The sequence below is a fragment of the Gymnoscopelus braueri genome (genome assembly GCF_963280865.1).
Source record: "Gymnoscopelus braueri genome assembly, chromosome: 17".
Classification (NCBI taxonomy): Eukaryota; Metazoa; Chordata; class Actinopteri; order Myctophiformes; family Myctophidae; genus Gymnoscopelus; species Gymnoscopelus braueri.
The window spans coordinates 26,026,024-26,053,079 of NC_137617.1; the positions used below are offsets into that span (position 1 = coordinate 26,026,024).

Here is a 27,056-nt window from a genome sequence, read left to right on the forward strand (position 1 = left end):
TGGTTTACACAATGACATGATTGCCAGATTTTGAGAGAAAAATAAGCAACCAGGTCAATGAAAACAAGCCCAACGATTTAAGTGACTATTAGGCTACATCAGCACCTTAAACCTATATGCATCGGCTATTTGATAATAGACGACTTGGAAATAGCCGCACGACAAGCTCACAACAAAATAATAACAAATAAAAAGCAACTACCTACATTTACAAGCAACTTCACAGAAAACAAGGTCGCTTGTAATTAGTATACATGGCAACACTAGTACGACTACTTTTCCCACCACTGTTGCTGTTTTTAACATGACTGCCCTGTTTACACATGAATACACACTACAACCAAGGTTACTGTAGCAACATTTTTCATGTAAGGTATGACGCTAAAATCAGCTGCATTTTATCAGAAAAAAGCAGATCTACAAGCTCACAACGCATCGCCGCCTTGTGAGCTTGTAGATCTGCTATTTCTTATTATGACGTTTTATTGAATACTTCATTTACAAAAGACATTAATGCAACCAAATGGACCCATTTGGGTTTTTCTTTCATGTAAGCCAGTAGTGAAAAGGCCAAACTTGCAGTTATGCATTACAACTCAAGCCTAGCTGTTTCAAACAGTGAAATCAAAAGACAAGTTGTCAGCTTCACTTTTATAAAGGGTTAGGGTTACATTGCAGTATTGACACTTTTACTTAAGTAAAACATTACAGTACTTTTTCCCCCACTGTTGATGTTTTTAACATGACTGCCCTTACGCTACCTGTATTCTATGGACTCACTTAGTTTATTGTGAAAATATTTTATTTCTTTCATACATAAATGAATACTAACTGGTCACCACCGGTCTTTTGTCCAGGAACAATGCATACAACACTATCAACCAGTCCTCCTGGGTGTGTGTGTGTGTGTGTCTCTTCATTTTTGTTGTTCATACATTTCTAAGTGAAACACTGTAGTTTTGACTTGGCTAAGGGTAGGCTACATTATGAAGTAACTATATCAGCTGGTGAAAATAGCAGATCTCTGAGATTGTAGATCAATTATTTTCACTATCATTGATATTGTACACACCACACACACACACACACACACACACACACACACACACACACACACACACACACACACACACACACACACACACACACACACACACACACACACACACACACGCACACATTATATTGGTAGCCAACCAATGAACCTCTGTGGAGTTATTTTTGTTGCATTCGAATGGCTGAGATTTTATTTTAATGACAACTTTTACATTTTGTGCTGCAGATTGGGGCACAAAAAGCCTGCCGCAAGCGGGTATATTATGACTTTGTCATTTCTTGTTTTCTACCACCATGCTCATGGGTCCCTTCCTCTCTGGGTTCCTCTTCCTATGCAGGGCCCCTGCTCCATCTCCTTAGTCCTTGATCTCTCACTTTGCTCAATTCTTCTTGCAAACATCAACAAATTGGCTATAACTGCAAGAAAGAGCAGCTAGCCTGCAGCTGAATAGCAAGTGTGTAAAGACCAAAAATATCCTACTTCTCCTTTCCGAGAAGATCAGAGAGAGAGAGAGAGAGAGAGAGAGAGAGAGAGAGAGAGAGAGAGAGAGAGAGAGAGAGAGAGAGAGAGAGAGAGGGGGGGGGGGGAGAGATTCCTCATAGACAGAGAGAGAGAGAGAGAGAGAGAGAGAGAGAGAGAGACACACACACACACACACACACACACACACACACACACACAGAGAGAGAGAGAGAGAGGCTGATCGATCTGCCCTGCCTAGTCTCATGAGAGCATAAGGTCCGCGGGGGAAGGGAAGGAGAACACGGTAGGTTGTGATTTATTTCAACATCAAGGATTTGGGAGAATGTTGGACTATGATGGGATGCAGCGTGTGTTAATCAGACATGATGTAAGTTCTAAAACCCTGTTAATGGTTCCACTTTGCAGTAATTGGAATGGAGTTCGTTTTCCTGCCCTGGATTACTCTGATCGCAGTTGCTTGGTGTGGAAATGCATCACCAACGCCCGAGCGGCCCGACCAGCAATACACAAGAAGATTAGTAAGTAGCCTACTAATTGACTATATCATACTGGCCACCCAGACTTAATTGTCAGTCTTATTAAACTTGATGCTAGATTTGGGTCGCTGTCTAAGTTGTGGGGTCAAGAAAAGTTAATTCTGCCTATTGATTGAATAATGCAAAGTGTTAAAGTGATGCATCTTAGCATATTGTGTCTGGTGCGAATCAGAATTTATCATCAGAACTTCATCTTCATTAAAAAAAACACTGAGGGCTCTGAAGTAAAACAGTAAGTTAAAAACAGATGAGTTACTACACTGTCTACTACAGGCAATGTCAAAGAGGTAATTTAATATATGCCACGCCATGCCATAATAACATATTTACAATCTTACCTCATTTACAATTTTCATAAGTGACAGGTGATTCAAACTCTTACATAGATTGTCAACAAATCTTGAATTAAAGTTAAATTGCACTGGCATTTTATACAAATTGCTGTCAGCAAATTGTCATGATGAGTCATGATTTAATGACTTTATTGGAGATACCACAAATCTCAGTGTTTTCTTTTTTTACCACAAAAACTGTTGCAATGCAATGAGCCAACGCCTATCCTCTGAACTTAAGATACAAGGGTGGGGAGGAAGTCTTAATGTTTCAAGAAAAACTATTGCAACTGATTCTTTTTTGTTTTGGAGAGATGTACACTTCACTGAAAAAAATACAACGATGTGAAATGTATCAATTTAGTTCACATGCAAATAAATATCATTGATACCATTAATGTTTTAAATATGAAAGGCCTAAGAGCAGGCGATTGTAATATGCATATTTTCATGGAGCTTTCCTCTGGTAAGACACTCAACAAGGATGAGTCATAAAATATTGATTGGGGGGGGGAGGCTGACGTGAGATCCTATTTTCTGTGAAGCTCTGTGTCAATCTGAAGATGATCTGTAATATTCTTATTTTATGCTCTGTAGCCTACTCCATACTTGCTTAAATCCCCTGAAAGTGAAGGGATGCTGCCACATGGCAAGTGGCTCCATAGCCACAAGGCCACCAGCGGTAGTAGGCTGAGAAATAACTACTACGTATGGCTACTACCCTGCGATAATCATCAGGCTTGTGAATGAACAGACGTGAACAGACAAGGGAAAAAAAACTGCACCGGAAACACTAACCCCCGACCCCTCGCCACCCCCTGGACATTTCTCTAATCTGTGCTCTGAGGAAGCCAGTGTTTCTTGTCCAAAAGCATTCATTGGTCTCAGTATCAAACACAATTGTAAAAAAGAAAAGTAAAAAAGAAGAAGAAGGACTGCATTGTGTCTGTTATTCTAAATACACTTTTAGATTTTTTTGTTTCTGAGAAATATGATGAAGTGCCATAGGACATGGGGTTAAACCACAATTTCCTGCACTAAATGCCAGAAAGAGGAAGGAGGTACAACAGCGGTAACAGTGGTTCTCAAAGTGGGGTCTAGGGACCCCCAGGGATTCTTGAGGGGTGTTCCAGGGGGTCCCCAGCTAAATTGGTTAATATAGCATCAAAACCAGTTTAACCACGTTTACCCTATTTTACACTTGAAGCTTGTAGATCTGCTATTTTAGATTGTCTTTGTTAATCTTTGAAAGATAGTGACAAATTCTCACCAACATCAACACAAATCTTCTCTTATCGGGGGTCCGCCGACCCCAGTAATGTTTGAGACACACTATAACTTATTTTTGTGATGAGTTGTGTCTCACAGTTTATCCACTGACCTCCTTGTTCATCCAGGATTGGTTGAGCAGGTATGGCTACCTCCCTCCTCCTGACCCACGCTCAAATAGACTGCAGACCATGGAGGGAATTAAGAAGGCTGTCCGTGACATGCAGAGATTCGGCGGAATCAGGGAAACTGGAGAGCTTGGTAAAGATCACAAATCTTGGGTCTGTAACTATGGTGTATGTCAGTGGTTCCCAAACTGGGGGGTCCTCAAATTATTTTGGGGGGTCAGATGATTAGCTTAATGTGCAACATTGTTTTGTCACTCAAGAGTAAACAAACCAACATACAGTATGTACTGTAGTATATACAAGGTATCTGCCCATTTTTAAAGTTACAATTGAATGACTTAGAAGACCTTTTTAATACCAAATTGTCCAAATTGTCAAATATTACGTAAGAAAGAGGAAAATATTGCGAAAATATTGCCGATCTATCCGATCCGAGCTTGTAGTTCGGCTATTTTCACAATATTTATCTGTTAAATGTGATATACAATTCCAAGGTGGGGGGTCCCCAGTTCAAATATGATTATTTAGGGGGTTTACAGCCTGAAAGGTTTGGGAACCCTTATGTGTATGTGGTATTAAGGCAAATATTTTTATTTGGGAATTGGGAATAGTGCCTTCAAGTATTTACTCTTGAGTTTTCCATGTGTGAACTACTGGCTGAATGTGCTTTTTACCTCTCACACTAAACAAAAATGGTGCTATATAGCATAGCACTAAAAGTGGTTATTTGGCTCGTAATCATACAGTAGGAGAACCTCTTTTGGTGTTACATAGAACCATTAGAGGTGCCTAAACTAACCTAACTAAGTACCAGTGGAGAACCGCAAAAACATAGTTGCTATGATGAGGCTATGATAGTTGCTAAGAACAGGTTCTTTGAATTCCAGCGTGTTCATGCTTAGTTACAACTTACTGTTCTACATGAAAGGCTCAAATAAAATTGTCCCCTTACAGACGATGACACACTGAAGCTCATGTCTACGCCCCGGTGCTCTCTGCCAGACATCATCGGGGGCGAGGAAATGAGGAAGAGGAGGAGGAGGAAACGATATGCCCTGGCAGGCGTTCAGTGGGATAAGAAAGACCTCACATGGAGGTGTGTTTTCTGTCTGACTACACTAGAAGTACATCCCTGCTTACACCGTTATGAATCTCACAGTTTCTCATAGCTCTTATTACTGTTTATTACTGATGCTCTCATAAAAACATTTTTATTCATTCTCAACCCAGTATTTACTTATTCTGTGGGTACAGTAAATGGAACAACAAAGGGCATTGTGACAAAAACAATGTTTTTAAAATAAATTCAGTAGAGGAAGCATTAATCTTTTCTTCTGACAAAATGAAAACCAAACATGGTGAACTTTTTAGAATGCCATTAGTTTAATGCCATTCAGTTTATTTAACGACTTAAGCCCGAAGCCAATATACTTTGTCAGACGATAAATAGCTAAATCAGCCGATCTACGTTGCATCGCGACGCCAAGTTTCATGTGGTTATTATAGAATGTCCTTGGACAAAATGAAATCTTTTGCAAACTCTATTATTTAGTTCTTAGATGTATTAATTCACAAGAACATTTCCTGACAAAACAAATGTATTCAAAATGAATTCCTGGTTTCTAATCCTAAAAACAATATCTATTTTAATGATTTGGTACGACACTATACTGTATCATCAGTTCTAACAAAATCTCCGGATCATTAATACACTCTCGTATGTAGTGTCCACAAATACCCCTCACCCTCCCTCTCAGCCTCACTGAGACCTGAGTTGGTGGACTCTCTCCTGACTCTCGCCTTCAAAGCCTGGAGTGACGCAGCCCCCCTGCACTTCCAACGGCTTCAGAGCGACAGGGGACGGTCAACCCCTGGAGGGGACATCAGAGTGTCTTTTATCCGTTCGCTGCATGAGGACGGATACCCTTTTGACGGACGAGGCGGCACGCTGGCCCATGCATTCTTTCCCGGCAGAGACGAAGTAGCAGGCGACACACACTTTGACGACGATGAGATCTGGAGCTATGAAGGTACAGGGTCATTGAAGTCATGGTGGGTGGATGGATGAACGGATGGATGGATGATGAATTAATTAATTAAAGGATGAATGAATTAATGAATGGCTGGGTAAATGGATGGAAGGATGAATGAATAATAGGACATATAGATGGATGAATCAATGGATGCATGGATACATGAATAGTTTGGTGAACAGGTGGGTATGAGGACAGACGGAAAGATACAGTGTTTTGACAATGCATCTGACAAGGTATTAGGGATAACAGCTATTAAAAGTATATAAATAGAGATTAATAACTCAGTGTATTGAATCACAGTAAATCCAGATAAATTGACTACACAAGACGACTAACATTATTCCATTTCACGCCTTCAGGAGACAGAGACGGCACAGACCTGTTCACAGTCGCAGTGCACGAGTTTGGCCATGCCCTAGGCCTGTCTCACTCCTCCACCGATCCCTCCATCATGAGGCCCTACTACCAGGGGCCGGTGGGAAACATTCCCAACTACCGTCTGCCCCTGGATGACGTGCTCGCCATCCAGCAGCTCTATGGTTAGTGTCCTGCTGAACTGCCCGGGGCTTGTCCCAGTGTGCAAGCTGTGTGTGCATTCCCGGTCATCAAATCAAATCGTTCACATCAGAGCTGTGTACTGTAGGGTGTTTCTTTACTTATGTTTGTCTAATCCAGTGGTTCTCAAACTTTGTCGAGGACCCCCAAAATAATATGTACTCGACTGCGGACACCCATACGAAAATATTTTGTGCCAGGGACCCCCATACAAGATTTGTGTTGTAATATGTTTAAAAAAGTACTCCACATTTTTCACATATTTTATTCAAGATTTCTTTTAAATAGTCGATCTACAAGCTCCCAACGCATTGCGATGTGATTTGGACGCTAATTCTATATAAACGATAATTTTGCTGGGGCCCCTTGAAACCCCTTCAAGGATCGCTGGTGGTCCCCGGAACCCACTTTGAGAACCGCTGGTCTAGTCAGTATGTTAACTTACTAACATACTTCACAGAGTATGTCAACACATGAAAAACATTGCATTTATAGTTTTGACTTGGCAGACTTAACCATATCGTAGCCCTCTGTCAACCTTGGTCTCACTCAGTTATACCAGTCCACTGTATGTATTTGGCACTTGGCGACCAGGTCAAGTACCAAATGTGGGTAGATTTCCCGTTTGGTGAGTAAAATCCACTGGCGGGTAAATGTTTGTATTTGGCCTGAAAATAGAACTTCACAATGCCCTGCTCCCTCCAGGGAAACCATTCCAAGTGGGAGCTTTGCAGGTTGTTAGGCCAGTGGTTCTCAAACCTTTTCACGTCAAGGACCCCCAAATTGATATGTATTTGGCAGCGGACCAAAAAAGATTTTGTGCCAGGGACCCCAAGAAGAGAAGATTTGCGTTAAAAAAATCGTAATACTTTCAAAAATAGCAGATGTACAAGCTCGCAGTGTGGCACAAAGTGACGTGCTGTGAGCTTGTATATCTCTTATTTTTCAATAGCCAACATATAAATGGATAAAGTGGTTAAAACGATTGTGAAGCTATTAACACATTTTGCTGGGGACCCCCTGGAACCCCCTCAAGGACCCCACTTTGAGAACCACTGTGTTAGACCACTTCAACCACTTCTACAATTTAGCGGCACTAGTATATAACTGTTGTCACACCCAAAAGGCTCATTATGCATTATCAGTGAAACTAATACAATTAAGATTCATCTCTTGGTATAAACAGCAACCTGCAGGAGTGAACGTAGATTAGATTTAGCTGGTCAGTACATGTATCAATACAGATGTTTTTGTAAGTGTGATTACCTTTGGGCCGAGGTCTGTTGGCATGGATCCCACATACTGCGATGGCGTCCCTGGACCAGCCCAGGCGATAGGCCATACTTTCCAACTGCAAACTTATGGACCTTTTAAAAGAGTTCATTATTTTTGGTAGAATAGGTTCACTAAATACTTCACAGGAAAAATTTAAGCGGAAATCTTCCGAACATCTCATTAGTCATCCGGAACTTGTGGTTTCATGTTCCCATTAAAGTTGTTGTTTCCTTCTTTACACACACAGTGTGATAGTATGTATTCTTTCTGAATTCCAACCTGAGCAGCTGTAGATCTTCTGCTTTAATCAGGCCACTCACTAACGGCAATCAAGTAACCATGCCCATCAACGTACTGACACTGTTCATAAGGTGAATTCTCCTATCAACTGCGACAATGTACAGTATTAATTATGCAGAAGCCATTTCACAATAATGGACCTGGAAAGTGCAGAAGTTCTACAAAGTGCAGAAGTGCTGTCACATGCTGTCACATGTCCTGGCATTTAAGACACAGCACACATGTATGCAATCACACAGAGCATGTGTGCAACAAGTGCACATGGCAATTTCCTTCCATATCTTAAGACATACAGTATGATGATGAGTATCCTGTCTTTCATATCCTCCGAGCAGGTTTCGCATAGTTCTCAAGTATCACAACGGTTTACAACTAACTGCCGTTTACAGTTAACCTTTTCCTCACTGCTGCGCTCTAGGTGTGAAGGACGGCAGGCCTACATATCCAACCGGTGATCCGGATCCGGATCCGGATCCCCCACTGTGAGTTGAGCTCAAGATACACAGCTCTGAAAGCTACATTGGGAACATATAGTCAGTCATTGATAGATTGGAAACATCCTAAGAAGGAATAAACCTTCAATTACAATGATTTTACAGTGATTTCTTTATTGGAATTTTATTTTATTGTCCTTGCTTATTGTAAATCGCTCTGGATTAAGAGCGTCTGCTAAATGCCTAAATTGTAAATTATAAATTTGTTTGGTACTTCCTTGGCCTACTGGCCATTCTCTCTCTCTCTCTCTCTCTCTCTCTCTCTCTCTCTCTCTCTCTCTCTCTCTCTCTCTCTCTCTCTCTCTCTCTCTCTCTCTCTCTCTCTCTGTCTATCTCTCTCTCTCTCTCTCTCTCTGACCCATTTATAGATGGCTTGCCCCCTACAGAGCCACACCATGAAAAAGAAACAACAAACAATTGCACAAGTCATCCAACTAACCAGTTATTTTTGTGTCGTAGGTCTGACCCCTCGCTCTTGGATCGCTGTGAGGGAGGTTTTGACGCGGTTGCCAATGTCAGGGGAGAAGTCTTCTTTTTTAAGGGTACGTCAAATACAGTAAAAAGTGGTAATTGCATGTGTACAGTAGCAGGAAGTTGCCATCCGCCATCTGGCGGATGGCTGGGCGGATGGCTGAGGTTCCTCAGGCACACAGGTACTGTAGATGGTCTTCTTTTTTACGGGTACGTCAAATACAGTAAAAAGTATTAATTGCAAGTGTACAGTAGCAGGAAGTTGGGAAGGCTGGGCGGATGGCTGAGGTTCCTCAGGGACACAGGTAGATGGTCTTCTTTTTTAAGGGTACGTCAAATACAGTAAAAAGTGGTAATGTAGCAGTGCAAGTGTAGCAGGAAGTTGCCATCCGCCATCCGCCATCTGGCGGATGGCGGAAGGCTGGGCGGATGGCTGGGGTTCCTCAGGGACACAGGTAGATGGTTCAAACGCATGCAAGATGTAACAAGCCAGAGCAGATGGACATGCTGTCATGACAGAGGCTCTCTCTCTGAGTGTGTTTGGAGATGAATAATTTATCTTCTATGAAAAAACATTCTTTTTTTTTGTCCTTTTCATACATGTGTATTTATTTCACAATCGCCTTATCCTCAATGCAAGGGTACATAATGGTCTAACAATCAACAGTGACTGTATCAGCACTCAGCATGAATGGTTAACAGGCACATTGTTATACCTTGAAAAACAAAAAAAGTTATTGGAGCATCCCAGCAATTAAATCATGGGTATTATTTCTCAATATACCATTAATGCTAAAAAACAGATTCACAGCGGAGATATGTCATTCAGTCATTCACTTCCCTTTTTCCTATCCAGGTGTGTACTTTTGGAGGACCCAGCGAGACGGCTCTTTGGTCTCAAACAATCCAGCTCTGATTAAAAACTTCTGGATGGGCCTCCCACCAGATACCAACAGGATTGACGCTGTCTACGAGAGGAAGAGTGACAGTTGTATCATCTTCTTTATTGGTGAGGAAGATGATTCATTTACATTTGGAAGTGGTCTCTAACAATGTACACATAATTCATCACACATATTATTTCTTAGGCCTTTGATTTAATTTTGTGACAAAGTGTTTGATACAGGAAGTTGCTATGATCAGGATTGAATCATACTTATTGCATCAGATCAGGGGTCTAAAAGCCAGAGGACCTTAATTCTTTCACTTCTATTAGAGGGGGAAATAGAAGGGAGACATAATAGAGGAAAGAGAAAGAAGGATATCAATTTGGCATGAATGCTACCTAAAAACAGCATATGATTTCCATTTTCACAGTATTGTGAAATGATTTTAATTTTCTATGATCTACATTGCTCAGTACTCAGTAGTGACGTGTGAATTGATTGATGAAGTCAGTTGAAAGTCCTAGCAGCATGCAAACATGCGTTGTGCCAGGGAACAAAGTGATTTGTGACACAGTCAGTTCTCAGATTGCTCTGCTTTATTGTAAGACAGACACGCATATTTATATAATCATACATCAGTAAGGGAGGGAGTAATAAGAGTATTCAAGGACAAATTGTACATGCCATAAACACGTTTTCCAAGAAAATTAAGACAATTTGATAAAGAATCAGAATCAAGAGGGGTTTATTTGTCACTCACTCATAGAGGTACAAACACTGAAATGTTGGTGGGACATATTCCGCAAAGTTATGGCTGATAGGTTGAGTTCAACCGTTAATCTACTGCCGTGTGGTTTCAAGCACATGCCTCTATGCTACGTGCACAACAACTAGTTTCATAGATAAGAAACCACAATAAAACAAGGTCAAATCAAGGTTAAACAATGTTCTACATTGTGTTACTCAAACCGGGAGAGCAGATTCGTTTACAAAAGTGTTAGTTTCACATTAGTTAAATTTACATCATCGTTTATGATGATGATCTACAAAGAAACAGAGAGAGGCAGTGCCGAAGCATGTTTAGGTTACAGAATGTTTCACCTCAAATGTGTTCAGAATATATATGTTAGTGTACTGTTAGTTTAAAACAGGAATGTTTGTAATGAATTATTAGAATTAGATTCTGAACAAAGAAGCAGCCCATTAGTGTCTCCATAATGATAATCATCTGCATGTGGAGGAACATGAGTTATGGGAAACACAGAGGTGAATGAAATCATGATTATTCATAGGGGCTTGCTGATCTAATCACACATTACGTTTTTGTTTGACAGGAAGTAATGAATAACTTTGAAGGACTTTTGACCAAAAAAATAAAAAACTCCATTATGACCACGGATTTTTTTTTTTTCATTCAGCTGGTCTTTAGAATTGATTCCTCAAACTGGAATATAATAAAAATATAAAACTTGTGTATTAGACTCCACCAATACCAAAATGTCAGCAAATAACCAGAATTAAATATCTTTGGCAGTAAAATTCAACTTATGACTGGTTACCAGTCACTAGTTATTTTTAACTTTAGATAATTAGATAATATTATTTCCATTGTCATGTCCATTTACTCAGGGACGGCGCCAGGGGGGGTTCTGGGGGGGCACAAGCACCCCCTGGCGAAGGCCTAGCCCCCCCCTAAGCACCCCCTGCCACAAACCCAATTTTTAAGAAAAATATTTATGGAATAAATAAATAAAATATATATAAATATGTGAAAAATAATTGACTGACTTCTATGTTACCAAATGATGGATCATGATGATAAATGATCTCTAGTACCAAAACCCGCCCGAACCCGCACATTTATCGACCCGAAACCGCAAAAAAATCGCGCGCGCGCAAACGGGACGCATGCACGCGTGCTGCGCGCGCGTGCATGCGTCAAGCCCCCGCTGGAAAAAAGTCAGCCCCCACATAGCCCCCCCTGCCAGAATTCTCTGGAGCCGTCACTGCATTTACTACACACTACACAGGTAGGGTAAGGGTAGCAACTTAAATGCTATAAATGCTATCTGCATACTGCATCTAAGTTGCAATACCCTCCATGTACAGCCCATTCATGAAACAAGAAAGTCCTATCTGAGTGTATTAAACGACTTTAAACTCTCCAATATTGCACCTGTATGTACTGTATATAAGCTTGGGTTATCCTCTTTGTCTCTCTCAAATTTTTTATTCATAAAAATACACTGTTTTCAATAACGCAAACGTCCTGCTCATGTGCAATTTTGAAACAGATGGCATGCAGGACTGTTGGGTGATTTCCAATGAGCGCTTCCAAACTCGAACACACTTGAAAATAATTACTGCACGGAATTTATTGACAGAAAGTAGGTCATAACATGTCTACGGTGGATCTTTATGAAACAAAGACTTGACAGAGACAAAGACAAAAGACGTACAGGTGTAATATTGGAGAGAATTTATCGTCGTTCAATACAATCAGAAAGGGCTTTTCTGTTTCATGAAAGGGCTGTCAGTGGAGGGTATTGCAACTTAGATGCAGATAGCATTATAGCATCTAAGTTGCTTGCAGCTTGGGTAAGGAAGTGATCCTTCGCAGAGTAGACACAAAAACAGAACAAATGGATGTCCAGTCGATATTGCCGTTTGGTTGTATTTATTGAAGTGCAGTTGACCTATAAATTAACATACCAGTCGTAATTCTTTCTGTAGCTGTTTATCTGTTGATTGTCTGTTCTTGGCTCTGTCTCTGGTAAGAACTGTTTGTGCCCTCCGCTACCTGTACCTTCCCTAATTACTGCACCTGTGACCCTATATATACCCAGTGCTGTCCATCTAAAGCCCGCCACCAAGTATCCAATAATTTAAAAAAAACTAAATATAAATACCACAACTCCCATATCCACTAAATGGATTTCATCCTACCTGTTCAGCTCATTGGTGTATCCTAAAAAATAAAAAATAAAATCCAAGTACAAGGAGAAGTTCAAACCATAGGTAGATATACCTACCTACCTACCTATAGGTAGGTACTTTATTCATCCCAGAGGGGAAATTAAGGTGTTACAGCAGCTCTCATAGAGACATCAATAAAAACACATAATAATTAAAAAAAACGTCTAAATTAGGCATCTAAGCATAGTCAACCTACAATATTTTTTTAAACGACAGACCAAACACTACTAACCCCACTATTACCACATTCCCCAACCTAATCTGCTCCCTGCACACCTACGATACAGTACAGTACAGTACATAAACATTTATACAACCCTGAAGGCATAAGGGTTACAACCTGTCCTTTTCTCTGCTCTGTCCAGGTTCTCAGTACTGGGTGTTCAAAGACACCCAGGCCCTAGAAGGCTACCCGAGGTCCCTGAGTGACTGGGGCATGAAGACTAAGCGCGGGAAGCAAGTGGACAAGGTTGAGGCTGCCTTCATCTGGGCCCACAATGGCCATACCTACTTGTTCAGTGGAGGGGAGTACTGGCGGTTTGACGAGAGCCACAAGAGCCAGCGTTTGACCAAGCAGCCTGAATCAGACTACCCCCGAGATGTCTCCCGCTGGAAGGGAGTTCCCTCTGACCTGGATGACATCATCAGCTGGGGTACCGGTGAGAGGACATCTATCTCTAGTCCCCTGTTTCCTTGAATGAATTATGAGACCCATAAGACCATGACATTTTATAAATCACTTTCAACCTGGCGTCCCTATTTTGGGCATGTCATTATAGGCAAACATATGCCATATATGCGGCGCATTGTGAGCTTGTAGATCCACTATTTTTGAAAATGCTAGAAAGTATAAAATAGGGTTTATTTGGATAATTGCTGTCTGCATTTCACTGTTATGATGACGTTAACCCTGCTTTTGTTCTTCAGGAGAGACCCATGTCTTTAAGGACAACTACTATTTGGTGCTGAAAGGAGGTGAAATGGGCGAAGATAATGTCACTCCTAAATCCACGGCTGTGGATTGGCTCAGGTGTCCAGCGCCTGCCTCTCCCAGTGTTCCAGATAAACCCAAATCCAAAGACTGTAGCTGTGGCATCACAGGATCCTCTTCATTTGTCAACAGCAGTTGGCTGCTCCTCTTGTCAGCTCTATGGGCATTTAAGGAGTTCATTGGAGAATAGCAAAAAGCCTCCTGGACTGTTGTTCTTCGTCTCGCCGTGCCTGAGATATTTGACATTTACCTTGATTTTGACCTTGACCTTTGACACCCGGAAGTTAATAATTTATTCGGGACAACCTACTTATCTTTCTTACTAAGTTTCATTGAATTTGATTAATAGTGTGTGTGTGTGTGTGTGTGTGTGTGTGTGTGTGTGTGTGTGTGTGTGTGTGTCTGTGTGTGTGTGTGTGTGTGTGTGTGTGTGCGTGCGTGCGTGCGTGCGTGCGTGCGTGCGTGCGTGCGTGCGTGCGTGGCTGCGTGCGTGCGTGGCTGCGTGGCTGCGTGCGTGCGTGCGTGCGAGAGAGAGTTGTGTAGGGTTCTCCTTATTCCACTAGAGGGTGGTGTTGGTTCTGGCTGCTGTTAAACAGCCTACAACTGCACCATGAATTGCCCTGCTCAAAAAACCTGATCACCCTATTGAAATACAGTAAACAGCTTCCTATTCCCAACAGACTGTAGAATTGAATTTCTCCTTTGCGGAATAAGCATTTAATGACATACAGTAGTGTACAGGATGATGTATTGAAATTCAACCCTGAAACATTGCACTCATAACTCCCCCCATAATGACAACTTTCAAGACAGCCTTATGTTTAAGCACAAAATGAACATATAGGATTTAGGGCAGAATCCCATCCCCTTCACAGATTTAAACAAAGGCAACTTAAGCCTGCTTTATACTTAGTTGCATGCGGGTGTCGCGTACCGAAAATAGCAGATGTAGAAGTACGACACGCTAGCTTATGGTTTGGCTATTTTCAGTGCACACTGAATAAATCAATAAATATGTTAGATATAAATCTGAAAAACCTGTTAAGTATAAATCAGGTTATATAGGTGTGTTGAGCCTGTGGGTCCTTTTACCACCGAATTACACCATACTGTACACTGAAAATTCCTCAGTGTTAATTCAACTCCGAGAGAGTTTCAATTAGGGCTGTCAAAATTAGTGCATTAACTGATGATTGATTTATGGAATTATTGCATTAATGTTTTAATTGTTGTCATGTTAGGTGCATTCCCTGCTGTCTTCCATTCTCGTTAAGTAAGGTTTGTTTTGTTTTGTTTTCCTTTTTTGGTTCTTTCTCAATTCTTTAACCAGTTATATTCTTCACAACTCTTGTCTCTTGAAACTGCAAAACATTGGGAGCTTGTACAAAAAAAGTATTCCACATACCGTTTTACAACTGTGAAGCTGTGATGTGACAAGAAAGTTGAAGTTTATTTGTACACTCTCATAAATGCAAATAGTTTAAATTAAATGAGCACTGAGGATTTTACTGTGTAGGTCAGATATTGAATTGACATTAATATACATGAAATACATGTTACATTACATGTCTGTCACACACACACACACACACACACACACACACACACACACACACACACACACACACACACACACACACACACACACACACACACACACAGTAAGTTCATACAATTAATACGCATACAGTACATGCACATTTACTTTGTTTTGTGTACCTCAGTTGGTTCTCAAACTTTTTCATTTAAAGGGCCCCAAAGTAATATGTATTTGGCCGCAGACCCCATCTGAAAATGTATGACCCCCGTACAAGAGTTGTGTTGTTAAAATGTTTCAAAAATATTCAAAAATATTCACGTTTTCAGAGTTGTTGTTTTTTTAGTCGATGTACAGTATATAGGGTTAAAGTGCTTAACCCCCTCATGGACCCCATTTTGAGAACCACTGGTGTACCAGTGAACTGGAAGCAAGTTCAAGCTACACTGACTGCACTCGCTGTTTGTCGTTCAGCAAATGACATCCCCACGGTAACGATTTCAACTACACTCAGACTCCTTCAAACTGTGTTACACAAAAATGACACACAAACATTGACATGGGAATGGTCCGTGAGAACGTTTTACATTTCCGGAATGTTAATTTGTTTCTGTAAGTGTAAAAAATGTTTAACCTTATGTCCAGGTCTTTTTATTTCTTGAGATATTTTTTTCAGCCTTTCCACTTTATTTTTGATAGTGAGAGAGAGATAGGAAAGGCAGGAGAGAGACTGAAGTAATGACATGCAGCAAAGAGCTGCATGTCATTTGGACCCGGGGCCATCTGCAGGAAGGACTATAGCTTTGCTTATGTGGTATGCACTCTTACCAGTTGAGCCACTGGGTCGCCCCACAACCAGGTGCTTTTTTACACTTTTCACAGAGTTAAATGAACAACTCAAGCTCACAACACAGTGTGCTGTTTATGTGTTGTGAGCTCATAGTAGATCCACTATTTGTTCACCCCCAGAATAGGGATGTTATAGGGTTCACGTGGTTAACTGCATTTTACTGTGCATAATTACAGAAAGGAATATTTAGATTTTGTGGTTCAATGAAACCCCACAAAGCACAGTCCACACATACAGTATTCCAGAACACTTTTTACACCATAAGTGTAATAAAAATGATGAAAAAACTTTCATCCTGGATATTCCTCTGTATATTATTTCAATTACTTTGTTGTTTTTGTTTTGCATTACAGTATTCATTACACTCTTTAATTGTATTACAAATTCATGTATTCTCAAACATTCAGGGTTTACAGCTGTCTTGAATTAAATAAACAGCAATCAGGTGATTGGTATAAAATATAGAAAAAATAACTGGTCTCAAATGTCTTGGGTGAGAGAGCAATTAAAATGTCTAAATATTTACAATGTGTCTTATCCTGGTCCTTGTCTACTTTTTTAATCTTGTCCCTGACACCACTCCACGGCCATTTCAACCTCTGAAGAATGTCAAACATCATATTGTAAACGTCATACTGTAACGTCCTACTGCACTACCGTAGGCTACTTGACATTTCAACTTCTGAAGAATGAAGAGTTTCTACTTCGCTACTTGGCCTTACAGTATATGCTCGTGACAAACCTGTTCAGTGTACTGCACATGTTGTTCATTCTCAAGTGATGGTTATCAGTCCCTTGTGATCGCAACCTTTCTGTTGATCCATATCCGCCCCTATTTGAACCATCCCTTCATCTGTGCAACATCATTACCAGAGTTTGCCGTCATTGTCTGCCTATGCATATTACTGAACATGATGAACCAGGTAGACAAGGTTGTCACTGTGGTTGCCTTAACGTCTTTACTGAGACTCTTTCTTTTCTTTCTTTTTCCTTTATTTATTCAGGGAAACCCATTGAGAGCAAGCTCTCTTTTTCAAGGACGCCCTGATAACAAACATTTGAATCACATTACAATGTCACAACTTTGACAATAAAGCAAAAAAGAAAAGCAGAAGCATAAAACCACATTAAAATAATCGCAAAAGGCGGTGAATCAGACAATACAGTGAGGACATGGATAACAACACAGAGATTTAAAATCAGATGCAAATAAACAGTGTTACATGAAACAGGTGCAGTCACTATGTAGTGTGTCCTCAAGAAGCACCCTGAATGTCTCTATTGAGACCAATCGCACCAGTTTCAGAGAGTCCTGAAGTTTGTTCCATTTGTGCGGAGCATAATACATGAATGCAGTTTTTCCATGTTCACTGCTCTTACGTGGACTGGTATATCTAATGTGTGTTTGTGAACGTGTTGAGTGACCAGTAACCTTTGGTTCCAAAAGTGAGGTTGAGGTATAAAGGAAGTTTACCACACAAGGCCTTATAAATAAATAACATACAATGTTGCTCTCTACGAACTGCGAGAGATGGCCAGCCCACCTTATCATATAAAATACAGTGATGGGTGAGACAATCATCACCAGTAATAAAACGCAAAGCACTGTGGTAGGCTGCATCCAGAGGCTTCAGTGTGGAGAGTGAAGCATGCATATGCAGTGTATCCCCATAATCAAATACAGACATTATTACAGATTGAACAATAGTCTTTCTGCTGGTAAAAGAAAAACAGGACCTGTTTCTGTAAAGGAAGCCAATTTGACCTCTTAATTTTTTGATTAGGTTCTCCACATGAACTTTAAATGAGAGTTTGGCATCTAGCCAAATGCAGAGGTATTTATAAGATGTGACCAGCTCAATTTGTTCGCCTTTAAGAGTGTAAATGTAAAGGGATTTATATTTGGAGACCTAGTAAATACCATGCATTTTGTTGCAGACTCTCTGAAATGTACTCTCTGAAAATCAAAGAGAACTTAAGCAGATGACTTCAAATACAGGATGGTACAGCACTAGGATTTCACATAGATTTTAAGGAAGGCTCTTTATCCTAGCCACAACTCAAAGCTGCATACAAGACAAGTCTAGTTTTATGTAATATCAGTTTGAATTGGGAAACTGGTAAATTGTGGAATCGAGTAAAGCTGTAACTGAGACAGTTAGAACTAGAAACATCTCTCTATCAAAAGTGGCTGAGGTGATCATCCTGGTGTACTGTAGCCTACTGTGCATCTAAATAAGAGTACCTCTAATTTGCCATCTTCCCACACAGACAGAGTGAAAAAACACTGCATATATTTTTTTCAATATTAACACTGTTGGCACCACCTCAGTCATTTTTACTTTTACATTGGAGCACCTATTAATAACTGTCCAATGAATTCATGCCATGAGGGTTTTATCCCTTAAATGCTTTTCAAAGAGCATCAGTGTCCCTTTATTAATCATGGATGCAGATGTTTGAATAGTAATGTTTATTCACTTCTTCTATTGTTGGACACTTGAAACACTTGGCAAGCTTGTCCCATTCACTCACGTACCAATACCTTCCCATGGAACAACACGAGGGCTGCAAGCATGCTGATAGAAATCACTTAACAATGAAACTATAGTAAATGAACAATGGCAAAGCCAAGAATGGAACCAGCCCACCATCAGCCAAACTAGGCAGAATACCACTATTTTGGAATAAACAATGTGCAGGATATACATTTCAATTCTTTGAAATAGAATCCACCTGCTTTTGACACACACACACAACAGGCTTTTATTTCCTATTTGTTGAACAAATGTTTTGGGAACACTTGGCTAACCTCTGACAAGCCCATATCAAGTGTCTGGCTCAATTCCACATGGAAAAGTGCAACAACATGTATTAAATGTGATGTTAGTATAGGGCACAAATGGAAATCAAAGCAAAGAATTTGACTGGGCACAGAGTTCTATATCATTGATTTTAATATATTTTATTCAACATATCTATGAATACAATCCTACAAAAAAATCTACTTCTGTAGTTTTGAAACATTTACAAATGAAAAAAATAAATACAATGTTTTTTTAAATTAAATGCTCTCACCACTGCTGCACGTTTTCATAGTACAAGAAGGTAACAGGGGAAAAAGAGCATAAAATATTGTCATAAATGGTGGTGTCCATTGGCATTTGAGTAACATCAGTCCTTCATCACAGTCCTTCATTACACCAACAGCACAGTTGTACAAGCTGAGATCTTCATTATCACCTGGATTACATTATGGGTGTGTGTTTGTCCACAGTATTCTGCTTCAAATCAATGTGGACAAAATCAAAGCTCTGCAAGGAATGGATGGAATACACTGTAACCTGTAGGCTCAACTATACACTTTCCATGCTTATTCTACACTGGAGTGGTCCTGTGAGGTACATCCGTTAATGTTACTTTGTGCGTGCTGTTCAGTTACTGTGTGACTAAACATAACAACTAGCAAGGTGTGTGATCTAAGGCTATGTTCAGACTAGTGTGATCTAATTTTATGCTCAGACTAGCAGCCTAAACCCAGTATTTTGGCATAATATCCAGATATCCGACTGCTTTATTAAGTAAAGAAAAAAATCGCATCCATTTACATTTGACCAACTTGTGACCAGAATGCATCTCAATCCACCCCCCGAGCTGATTGTGGAAGCTGCAATCCAAGTCACATTTGAAAAATGTATAATTAAGTTATTTTATAAAATACATTTTAATGGCAGTGTTCACTTTACTCAAACATATAATATGTGAGGTCATCGTTATTGGAGACAGTCATATCCATCTATAAATTCCTGCTATTGCTAGAGTTTACAGAGAATGGTGTCAGACAAAGAACATTCAGTAAGTGCCAGTTCTGTGGTCAAAAACACCTGAGGTCAGATGAGAATGGTCACACTGGTTCAAGCTGAGAGGAAGCACTGGTCAGTGATGCATAGAAGAGCATCGTACAGTTGCGTGGGGGGGGGGGGTCGTACAAAGCTCTAGAGGACAAGTCAGCAGGTGACGTGGAAAAAAGAAGGGAGATGGGTATGCAAATAGTAGCAATAACTTAAACACAGACAACTGTTTTCCTCCACCGGTATTGGTGTTCAACAACAATGTCACAGGTGGCAGTTGATTTTAAAAGGATGAGGTTAGCGCCTATAGCTCTAAGCACCCCTGATCAGTAGGCAAAGAGCCATGAGGCCTAGAGAGAAACACGTTTTGGATGATCCACTTGTTGTGACCTGGGTTGTCACTGGCTGGGCCGCCTGAATGCCTCTGAAGACGTTGGTCATCAGCTCTGAGGTGTCGTTGCCAACATGCAGCATGGTGCTGAAGAGGTCAATCTGCAGAGAAGACACCAGTTCATCAACTACTTAGCCCGAGACCCAAAAGAGAAATTAGCTATCTCCCTGGTAGCCAAACTAGTGAAAATAGCCAATCTATAAGATCACAACGCGTCGCATTATGAATCTGCTATTTTCACTACTTCTTAAAAGTTTTTAAGATAAAAAAAAAAAGAATTTTCTTTTCTTTTCATTTCTGTTTTTTTTTTATGTTTTTTTTTAAGATCTTTTGAAATAAACATTGAATAAATAAATAGATAAACAAATTAGGACACGAAAAAAGGGATATTTACTCGTGACCCATAAAAATGGGTCTGCATCCCAAAGATGGGTCCCATTAGGACCCATTATGAACTACAGAACCTCCTATCAGAGCTGTAACATTATGTCATGATTTCAAAACGGTTGCATTCATGTAAAATCAAACTCACCAGATCTTTGCTGACTTTGATTGGTTCCTTGAACACAGTCCAAACCACAGCTTCATTACATGAGGGTGTCGTCAATGAGCCGAGGTAGCGGTAGTACTTGGTGCGATCCACTCCACTTAACAGATCATCCAGGGAAATGCCACCAGCAACTGCTACCGTATCGTCTGTAGACAGATGCACTGACTGGTAAAGGAACTGCAGCTAATCCTTCATTGAATTCATTCAAAGGTCACATTTGAAGGGAAATGATGAAAAACAAATGCTTACCTTTCTTTGTGATGCTGGACAAGGAGTTGGTCAAGGTTTTCCAGCTTGCAGGTGAAGCAGTTTCGTCACCTGTCATTGCCTGTAAAAGCGCAGTAAACACTGTATTACCACATGTGTCAGGTCACGTTTTTTAACATCTGATGTTAATGTGAATCCCCTTCTTTACCTCGATGAAGAACCCAAGAGCAGCAAGCCCTGTTGAGTCCTGGACAGCTTGTGTTGTATCCCCATTGTATGAGGCCTTGGCATTTACAATGTGCAACTAAGAGGGAGGGAAATTAAGAAATAAGTAAGGTCAGAGTGGTTTATTGTGCTTATCTGCCAAGAACAAGGACGAGTCCATTCGCTTTACAATGCACTAGAGCACTGGGAGATGGATCGCTGAGGTGGAGCCACCGGAGCGGAACACCTACCATCAGCTCCCTGTACTTACCGGACGACTTAAAGGAGAATTTTGGACTAAAGTTTTCTTACCTTTTCTATGACGTTATGATATCTTAGGATGAATGGTACAGTAGAAACATTTCATAACTCCACCCCTGAGCCGCCACAGCTTAAAAGGTGCGCGGATAGGCCTTAGGTTAGATCACATATTTTAATAGCTTTTTTCTTTTTTTTTTTTTTTTAGATCTGACGTTCATAGTGACAAAACACTGTCCCCAAAAAAAAAAAAAAAAAAAAAAAAACAGAAGTCTCGCTAAACGAGATTGAAATCTCGAGATTTCAATCTCGTCTAGCGAGACTTGTTTTTTTTTTTTTTTTTTTTTTTTGGTTGCATAGTGTTCTGTCACTATGAACGTCAGATCTCATCAAAAATAAATTTAAAAAAAGCTATTAAAATATGTGATCTAACCTAAGGCCTATCCACGCACCTTTTAAGCTGTGGCGGCTCAGGGGTGGAGTTATGAAATTTTTCTACTGTACCATTCATCCTAAGATATCATAACGTCATAGAAAAGGTAAGAAAACTTTAGTCCAAAATTCTCCTTTAAGCACAATACATGCTCCTTCCGAGGTTTTCGGAAAGGGAGGAGATTTAACTACTCTCCGAACTAGTTCAAAAGCCCGTCCGAAAAAGCAGGTTTTTTTTTCAGACATCGGAAGGCGCATGTCTTGACCTTTAGTCACCCAGGCCGTGCTATTCACATTATAATGAGTTGGTATAGTGCCCGGGATCAAAGCCAGAAACTTGTAGTTCAAAGGCAAGTGCTCTACCGACTGAGCTACCTGGACACCACAATACATAAATATGATTTGACATAAATATCAAAATTTGTACAAAATAAAAAATAAAAAATAGTATGCATTAATTTTAACTTTGCAATTTGCCAAATATATGAGTAAAATGTACACACCTCCATGGGGTAGCGCTTGCCGTCCACAGTGTGCTCTGAGCCGCCCATTGTAGAGCCGTTGCCCCAATGCAAGTGGAACTGCAGGCTGTCATAGGCATCAGGTAGACCACCTCCTGAAATACTGACCCCGCTAGTAAGTCCTACTTTGACTGGTGTGTGTGTGTGTGTGTGTGTGTGTGTGTGTGTGTGTGTGTGTGTGTGTGTGCGTGTGCGTGTGCGTGTGCGCGTGTGTGTGTGTGTGTGTGTGTGTGTGTGTGTGTGTGTGTGTTGGGGGGTGGGGGGGAGGACAGGAAATGTATTAACATCTTGTACAGTATCATTCCATTCTGTTGAACAGACAACATTCAAAGCACACAAGAGGAAGGTAATTGGCAGGTACTGTATGTGTACAGAATAGATTGAAGACACTTAGGGGAGGGGACCAGATCCATCCCTAAATATCCTCTGACCCATTATGTAATCCTCAAATGAAAAGTAAGTAAGGGAAATACAGGAGAGTAAGCATGTGTGTTCTCCAACAATAAACAATTTAGCCCAATGACCATAGGCTCTCTATGGTCATTACACAGTCATTAAAGTACTGTACATAAGTAAAATGTTGAGGTATTTTTTACTTTACTCCACATCTCAGAGGTAAATATTGTACTTTTTACTCTAATACGGTTATTTGACAGCTTCAGTTACTTTGCTATTATAAAAATAAAAAAACATAAGTAACTGATCAAAAACATCTCTGTCGGGTGGAAACCTCATCATGTCCAAAACTGTTACTTTTCTGGATTCAAATTCAAAAATAGCAAAAGTAGCAGATTGACAAGCTCAAAACGCACATTTCGAGTTTGTAGATCTGCTGCTTTTAATGCTTTTGTGTGACGCTGTGTAGTATGATCAAGTAGGGCGTTAATTTACCAAAAAAACACACATTCAAATATGGAGATAAGAGGTTGCTTGACAGCAACGAAAAGGTCTCTAAAGCTGCCGCTCACTTGTTTTGCCGGTGTTGGAGGCGTTTGTCATTGACGAGTTGATGGCATAATTGGTGAAGGTGAAGGCTCCCAGATTGGAGTCGCCGGTGGCCGATGCCGAGACGATGTCAATGGGAGACTGCCTGGAACCATTGCAATGCTCCTTAGCAATGGTCGGCCAAGTCGTATAGTCTGAAAGAGCGCAAGCACAAGAGTTTCAATTAGTCAAGCAGCATAGCGGGATTAACCAGTTAAACCCCATATGGTTGAACGGAGTCCCTCACGGCTCTATGCTAGTGTCTTTTCTGTTTTCTGTTATCGTGGGGAAAGCTTTCCCTGAATGGATGTCAATTGTCGATCTGCTATTTTCAGCGAAAGCTTTCACCGCAATACGGATGCTGGGGTTATAAGTGGTCAAAAATATATCAGGATTATCTACAGTTGTGGTTCTCAAAGTGTGGTCTGACTGGGGATCCCCAGGGGGTCCTTGAGTGGGTTCCTGGGGGTCCCCATGGTAAAATTAATTGATAGGCCTATACAGCATCAACATCAGTTTAACCAATTTAACCCTATACATCGGCTATGTGAACATAGTGGATCTAAACGCTCACAATGTGCCACGATGCAAACACGTTGAGCTTGTAGATCGGCTATAAAACAAATCTTGATATTTTTTTTGTATATGTTTGATATACATAAATATACAATATATATATATATATATATATATATATATATATATACAATATATATATATATATATATATACACACAATATATACAATATATATATATATATATATATATATATATATATATATATATATATATATATATATATATATATATATATATATATATATATATATATATATATATATATATATAAAATACAAGAGCAAAAATACTGGCATATGGGGATGATCATTGATGAGTGTAAGACCCCAGTTTGGGGTCCTCCTTCCTTGATATAGGCAGCCTAGCCCCTACGGAACCTCTCCCTCCGCTATATAGCTCTCAGCGGAGGGAGAGGTTCCGTCGGAGCTAGATATAGCCTAAAGTTTGAGAACCACTGATCTGCAGACAGTGTATATATAGGTAGGCTATTTAGAGGAAAATTATGCGCAAATTTGGACTTACTGCATTCTGCAAGATGGTAACACCAATCTGCGGGAGAAAATAACAACAACAAAAAATCTCATTATAAAAAGCCTATAACAGACAACGTCACACTCGCAGGTCTCGCTAGGACGCGCCTCACTAGCCAACACACAAGAGGGGGTTAACAACAGGTTGAGAATTTATTGCATGAAACAATCACCTGTGCATCCAGTCTCAATGTTGGTAAACAAATAATTGGTCTATACTATAGCCTACGTCAGTGGTGGAAAAAGTACTCAAATGTTTTACTTAAGTAAATAAAAGTATCAAAACTGCAATGTAGAAATGCTCTGTTATAAGTAAAAGTCCGGAATTTAAAATTTACTCGAATAAAAGTACAAAAGTATTGGTATAAAAATGAAGTTGTTCCTGTATGTTTCCTAATAATAATCAAAATCCACAAAGAAACTATAGCAACTAAAGTTTTCATAATTGTAATGGAGTAATAGTACAATATTTTTCTCTGGGGTGTAGTGGAGTAGCCTAGAAGTAGCCTAAAAGTCCTGGAAATTGGAAATCCTCCAGTAAAGTAAAAAAAATACCTCAGAATTGTACTTAAGTAGGCCTACAGTAGCTTGAGTAAATGTAGCCTACTTAGTTGCTTTACACCACTGGACATCCTCCAGTAGGCTACAGTAAAAATGACTAAAAATTGTACTTATATAAGTACTACTTGAGTAAATGTACTTAGTTACTTTACAGCACTGCAGCCTAATCGGCCATGCGCATGAGGGAAACTAAATCATTACTATATAAAAGAAAAATAACAAATGTAAATGACAAAAGCAAAGACTTACTGACTGAGCCATCATCCCCTGCAGCCCAGGTAGGAAACAGAGCGCAAGCAACCAACACAAGGAGACACTTCATCTACACAGGAACGGACAGAGAGCGGTCAGTGACAGGCTGCAATTCACCGGTGGTGGAAAAAGTTGGCTACTCACTTAAGTAAAAGTATCAATACTGCAGCAATGTATATGGTATGTATATGGTATCAAAATGTACTTAAAGTACCAAAAGTAGAAAGTACTCATTATGCAGAATGTCCCATTTCACAAGTTTTCAAATGTATACAAATCTTTTGAAAATACAGACACATTGTGAGCTTTCAAATAGCAGAAATAAGGACCATAAGTGGTTAATGTCTGTTTAGTAATACAAATCTAAATCTAAAAAGTAACTAATGTTTTCAAATAATTGTAGTGGAGTAAAAGTACAATATTTTCCTTTCCGATGTATGGAGTAGAAGTAAAAGTATTGAACATTGGAAATACTCCACTAAAGTAAAGAAAATAGCTAAAAAAAAAGCATCCTTTTGTATAAATCTGTACCTTTTTTTGCAAACTGTATTCAATCATTCAATCAATCAATCAATTTACAAGAACAGCGTGGCTTCCCCCCAAAGTTATCCTAGATATTGACCATTAGGCTAATGCTCTAAGTATTTGGGCATGCAGTCACCGTTTTTGATCAAATTGTCAAAAATGTAGCTATGGTGCAGCTATATTAGGCTAATAGCACATTTTTTATTTAACGCCAATTAAAAAAAACGACAAAAAAAAAACGTTTCTTACCTTCACAAAGCACCTGTTGTCACCTTAAGTTCTCCCTGGGGAAGCATCAGCTCCTCTCTTTTATATAAGTTCAGCAGAGAGCTTGAGCCCGCCTCTTTACCTTTCCACCCCTATTCTAAGTATTTCTTCAGGTAAAAAGAAAAACAGATAAGCAAACAAGTTTTTCATGTAGTCATACTCTTAGGGGGGGGGGGGGGGGGGGTATATCTGGAGGGGGGGGGGGGTATCTGTTTGGAATGTTTTAACCAGCTGAGTGTAGCTGTCTAAATTAACCTAGTTGTTAAGTCACATAATTGGATAATTACAGATTGTCTATATGTGAGATATATAGCCTACTACTGTATGTTTTGTGAGAGAACATGAGTTTGTTTTGTCAAAACCTGGTCATTGTATTAAAATGACCAATGTAAACATGTTAAAAAAAAATAAGTTAACCTGACCCCATCTATATTGTATCTCAGAAGTCAGTCAGGCAAATCCTCACAATTAAATATTTAATTTGACCAATTATCAGATAAAGCTGTGGGTTCCCAGAAAAATATGTTAATATACCATTAAAATCCCTTTAACTGGTCATCTTTTTACAATCTTATCTCACCAAAGAATGATCCAGGACTGCATAAAATCAAATCCGACTGGGAATCAGAACTGGGAATCACCCTTTCAGACCAATATTGGGCAGAGGCACTCAAAGCCATCAACTCCTCTTCTTCCTGTTCAAGACTCTCCTTAATCCAGTTCAAAGTAATACATCAGGCTCATTACAGCAAAGATAGGCTCAAA

General features: G+C 39.9%; 2 protein-coding genes across 2 annotated transcripts; one reads left to right on the forward strand and one right to left on the reverse strand.

Annotated features, from left to right (window-relative positions):
* Positions 1 to 1,699: 1,699 nt before the first annotated feature.
* On the forward strand, positions 1,700 to 16,674 carry mmp25b (matrix metallopeptidase 25b). Its single transcript, XM_080456324.1, has 11 exons — positions 1,700 to 1,823; positions 1,946 to 2,058; positions 3,806 to 3,938; positions 4,760 to 4,901; positions 5,531 to 5,835; positions 6,201 to 6,380; positions 8,390 to 8,453; positions 8,925 to 9,007; positions 9,793 to 9,945; positions 13,165 to 13,458; positions 13,727 to 16,674. The coding sequence occupies exons 2-11, from the start codon at positions 1,954 to 1,956 to the stop codon at positions 13,978 to 13,980; spliced, it is 1,713 nt and encodes a 570-aa protein (XP_080312450.1). The 5' UTR covers positions 1,700 to 1,823; positions 1,946 to 1,953; the 3' UTR covers positions 13,981 to 16,674.
* Positions 16,675 to 19,116: 2,442 nt separating this feature from the next.
* LOC308105539 (carbonic anhydrase 4-like) lies at positions 19,117 to 26,324 on the reverse strand. Its single transcript, XM_080456339.1, has 9 exons — positions 26,274 to 26,324; positions 25,497 to 25,569; positions 24,679 to 24,705; positions 23,560 to 23,730; positions 22,574 to 22,722; positions 21,385 to 21,480; positions 21,219 to 21,297; positions 20,952 to 21,115; positions 19,117 to 20,520 (listed from the first exon to the last, which is right to left on the reverse strand). The coding sequence occupies exons 2-9, from the start codon at positions 25,567 to 25,569 to the stop codon at positions 20,341 to 20,343; spliced, it is 939 nt and encodes a 312-aa protein (XP_080312465.1). The 5' UTR covers positions 26,274 to 26,324; the 3' UTR covers positions 19,117 to 20,340.
* Positions 26,325 to 27,056: the final 732 nt, after the last annotated feature.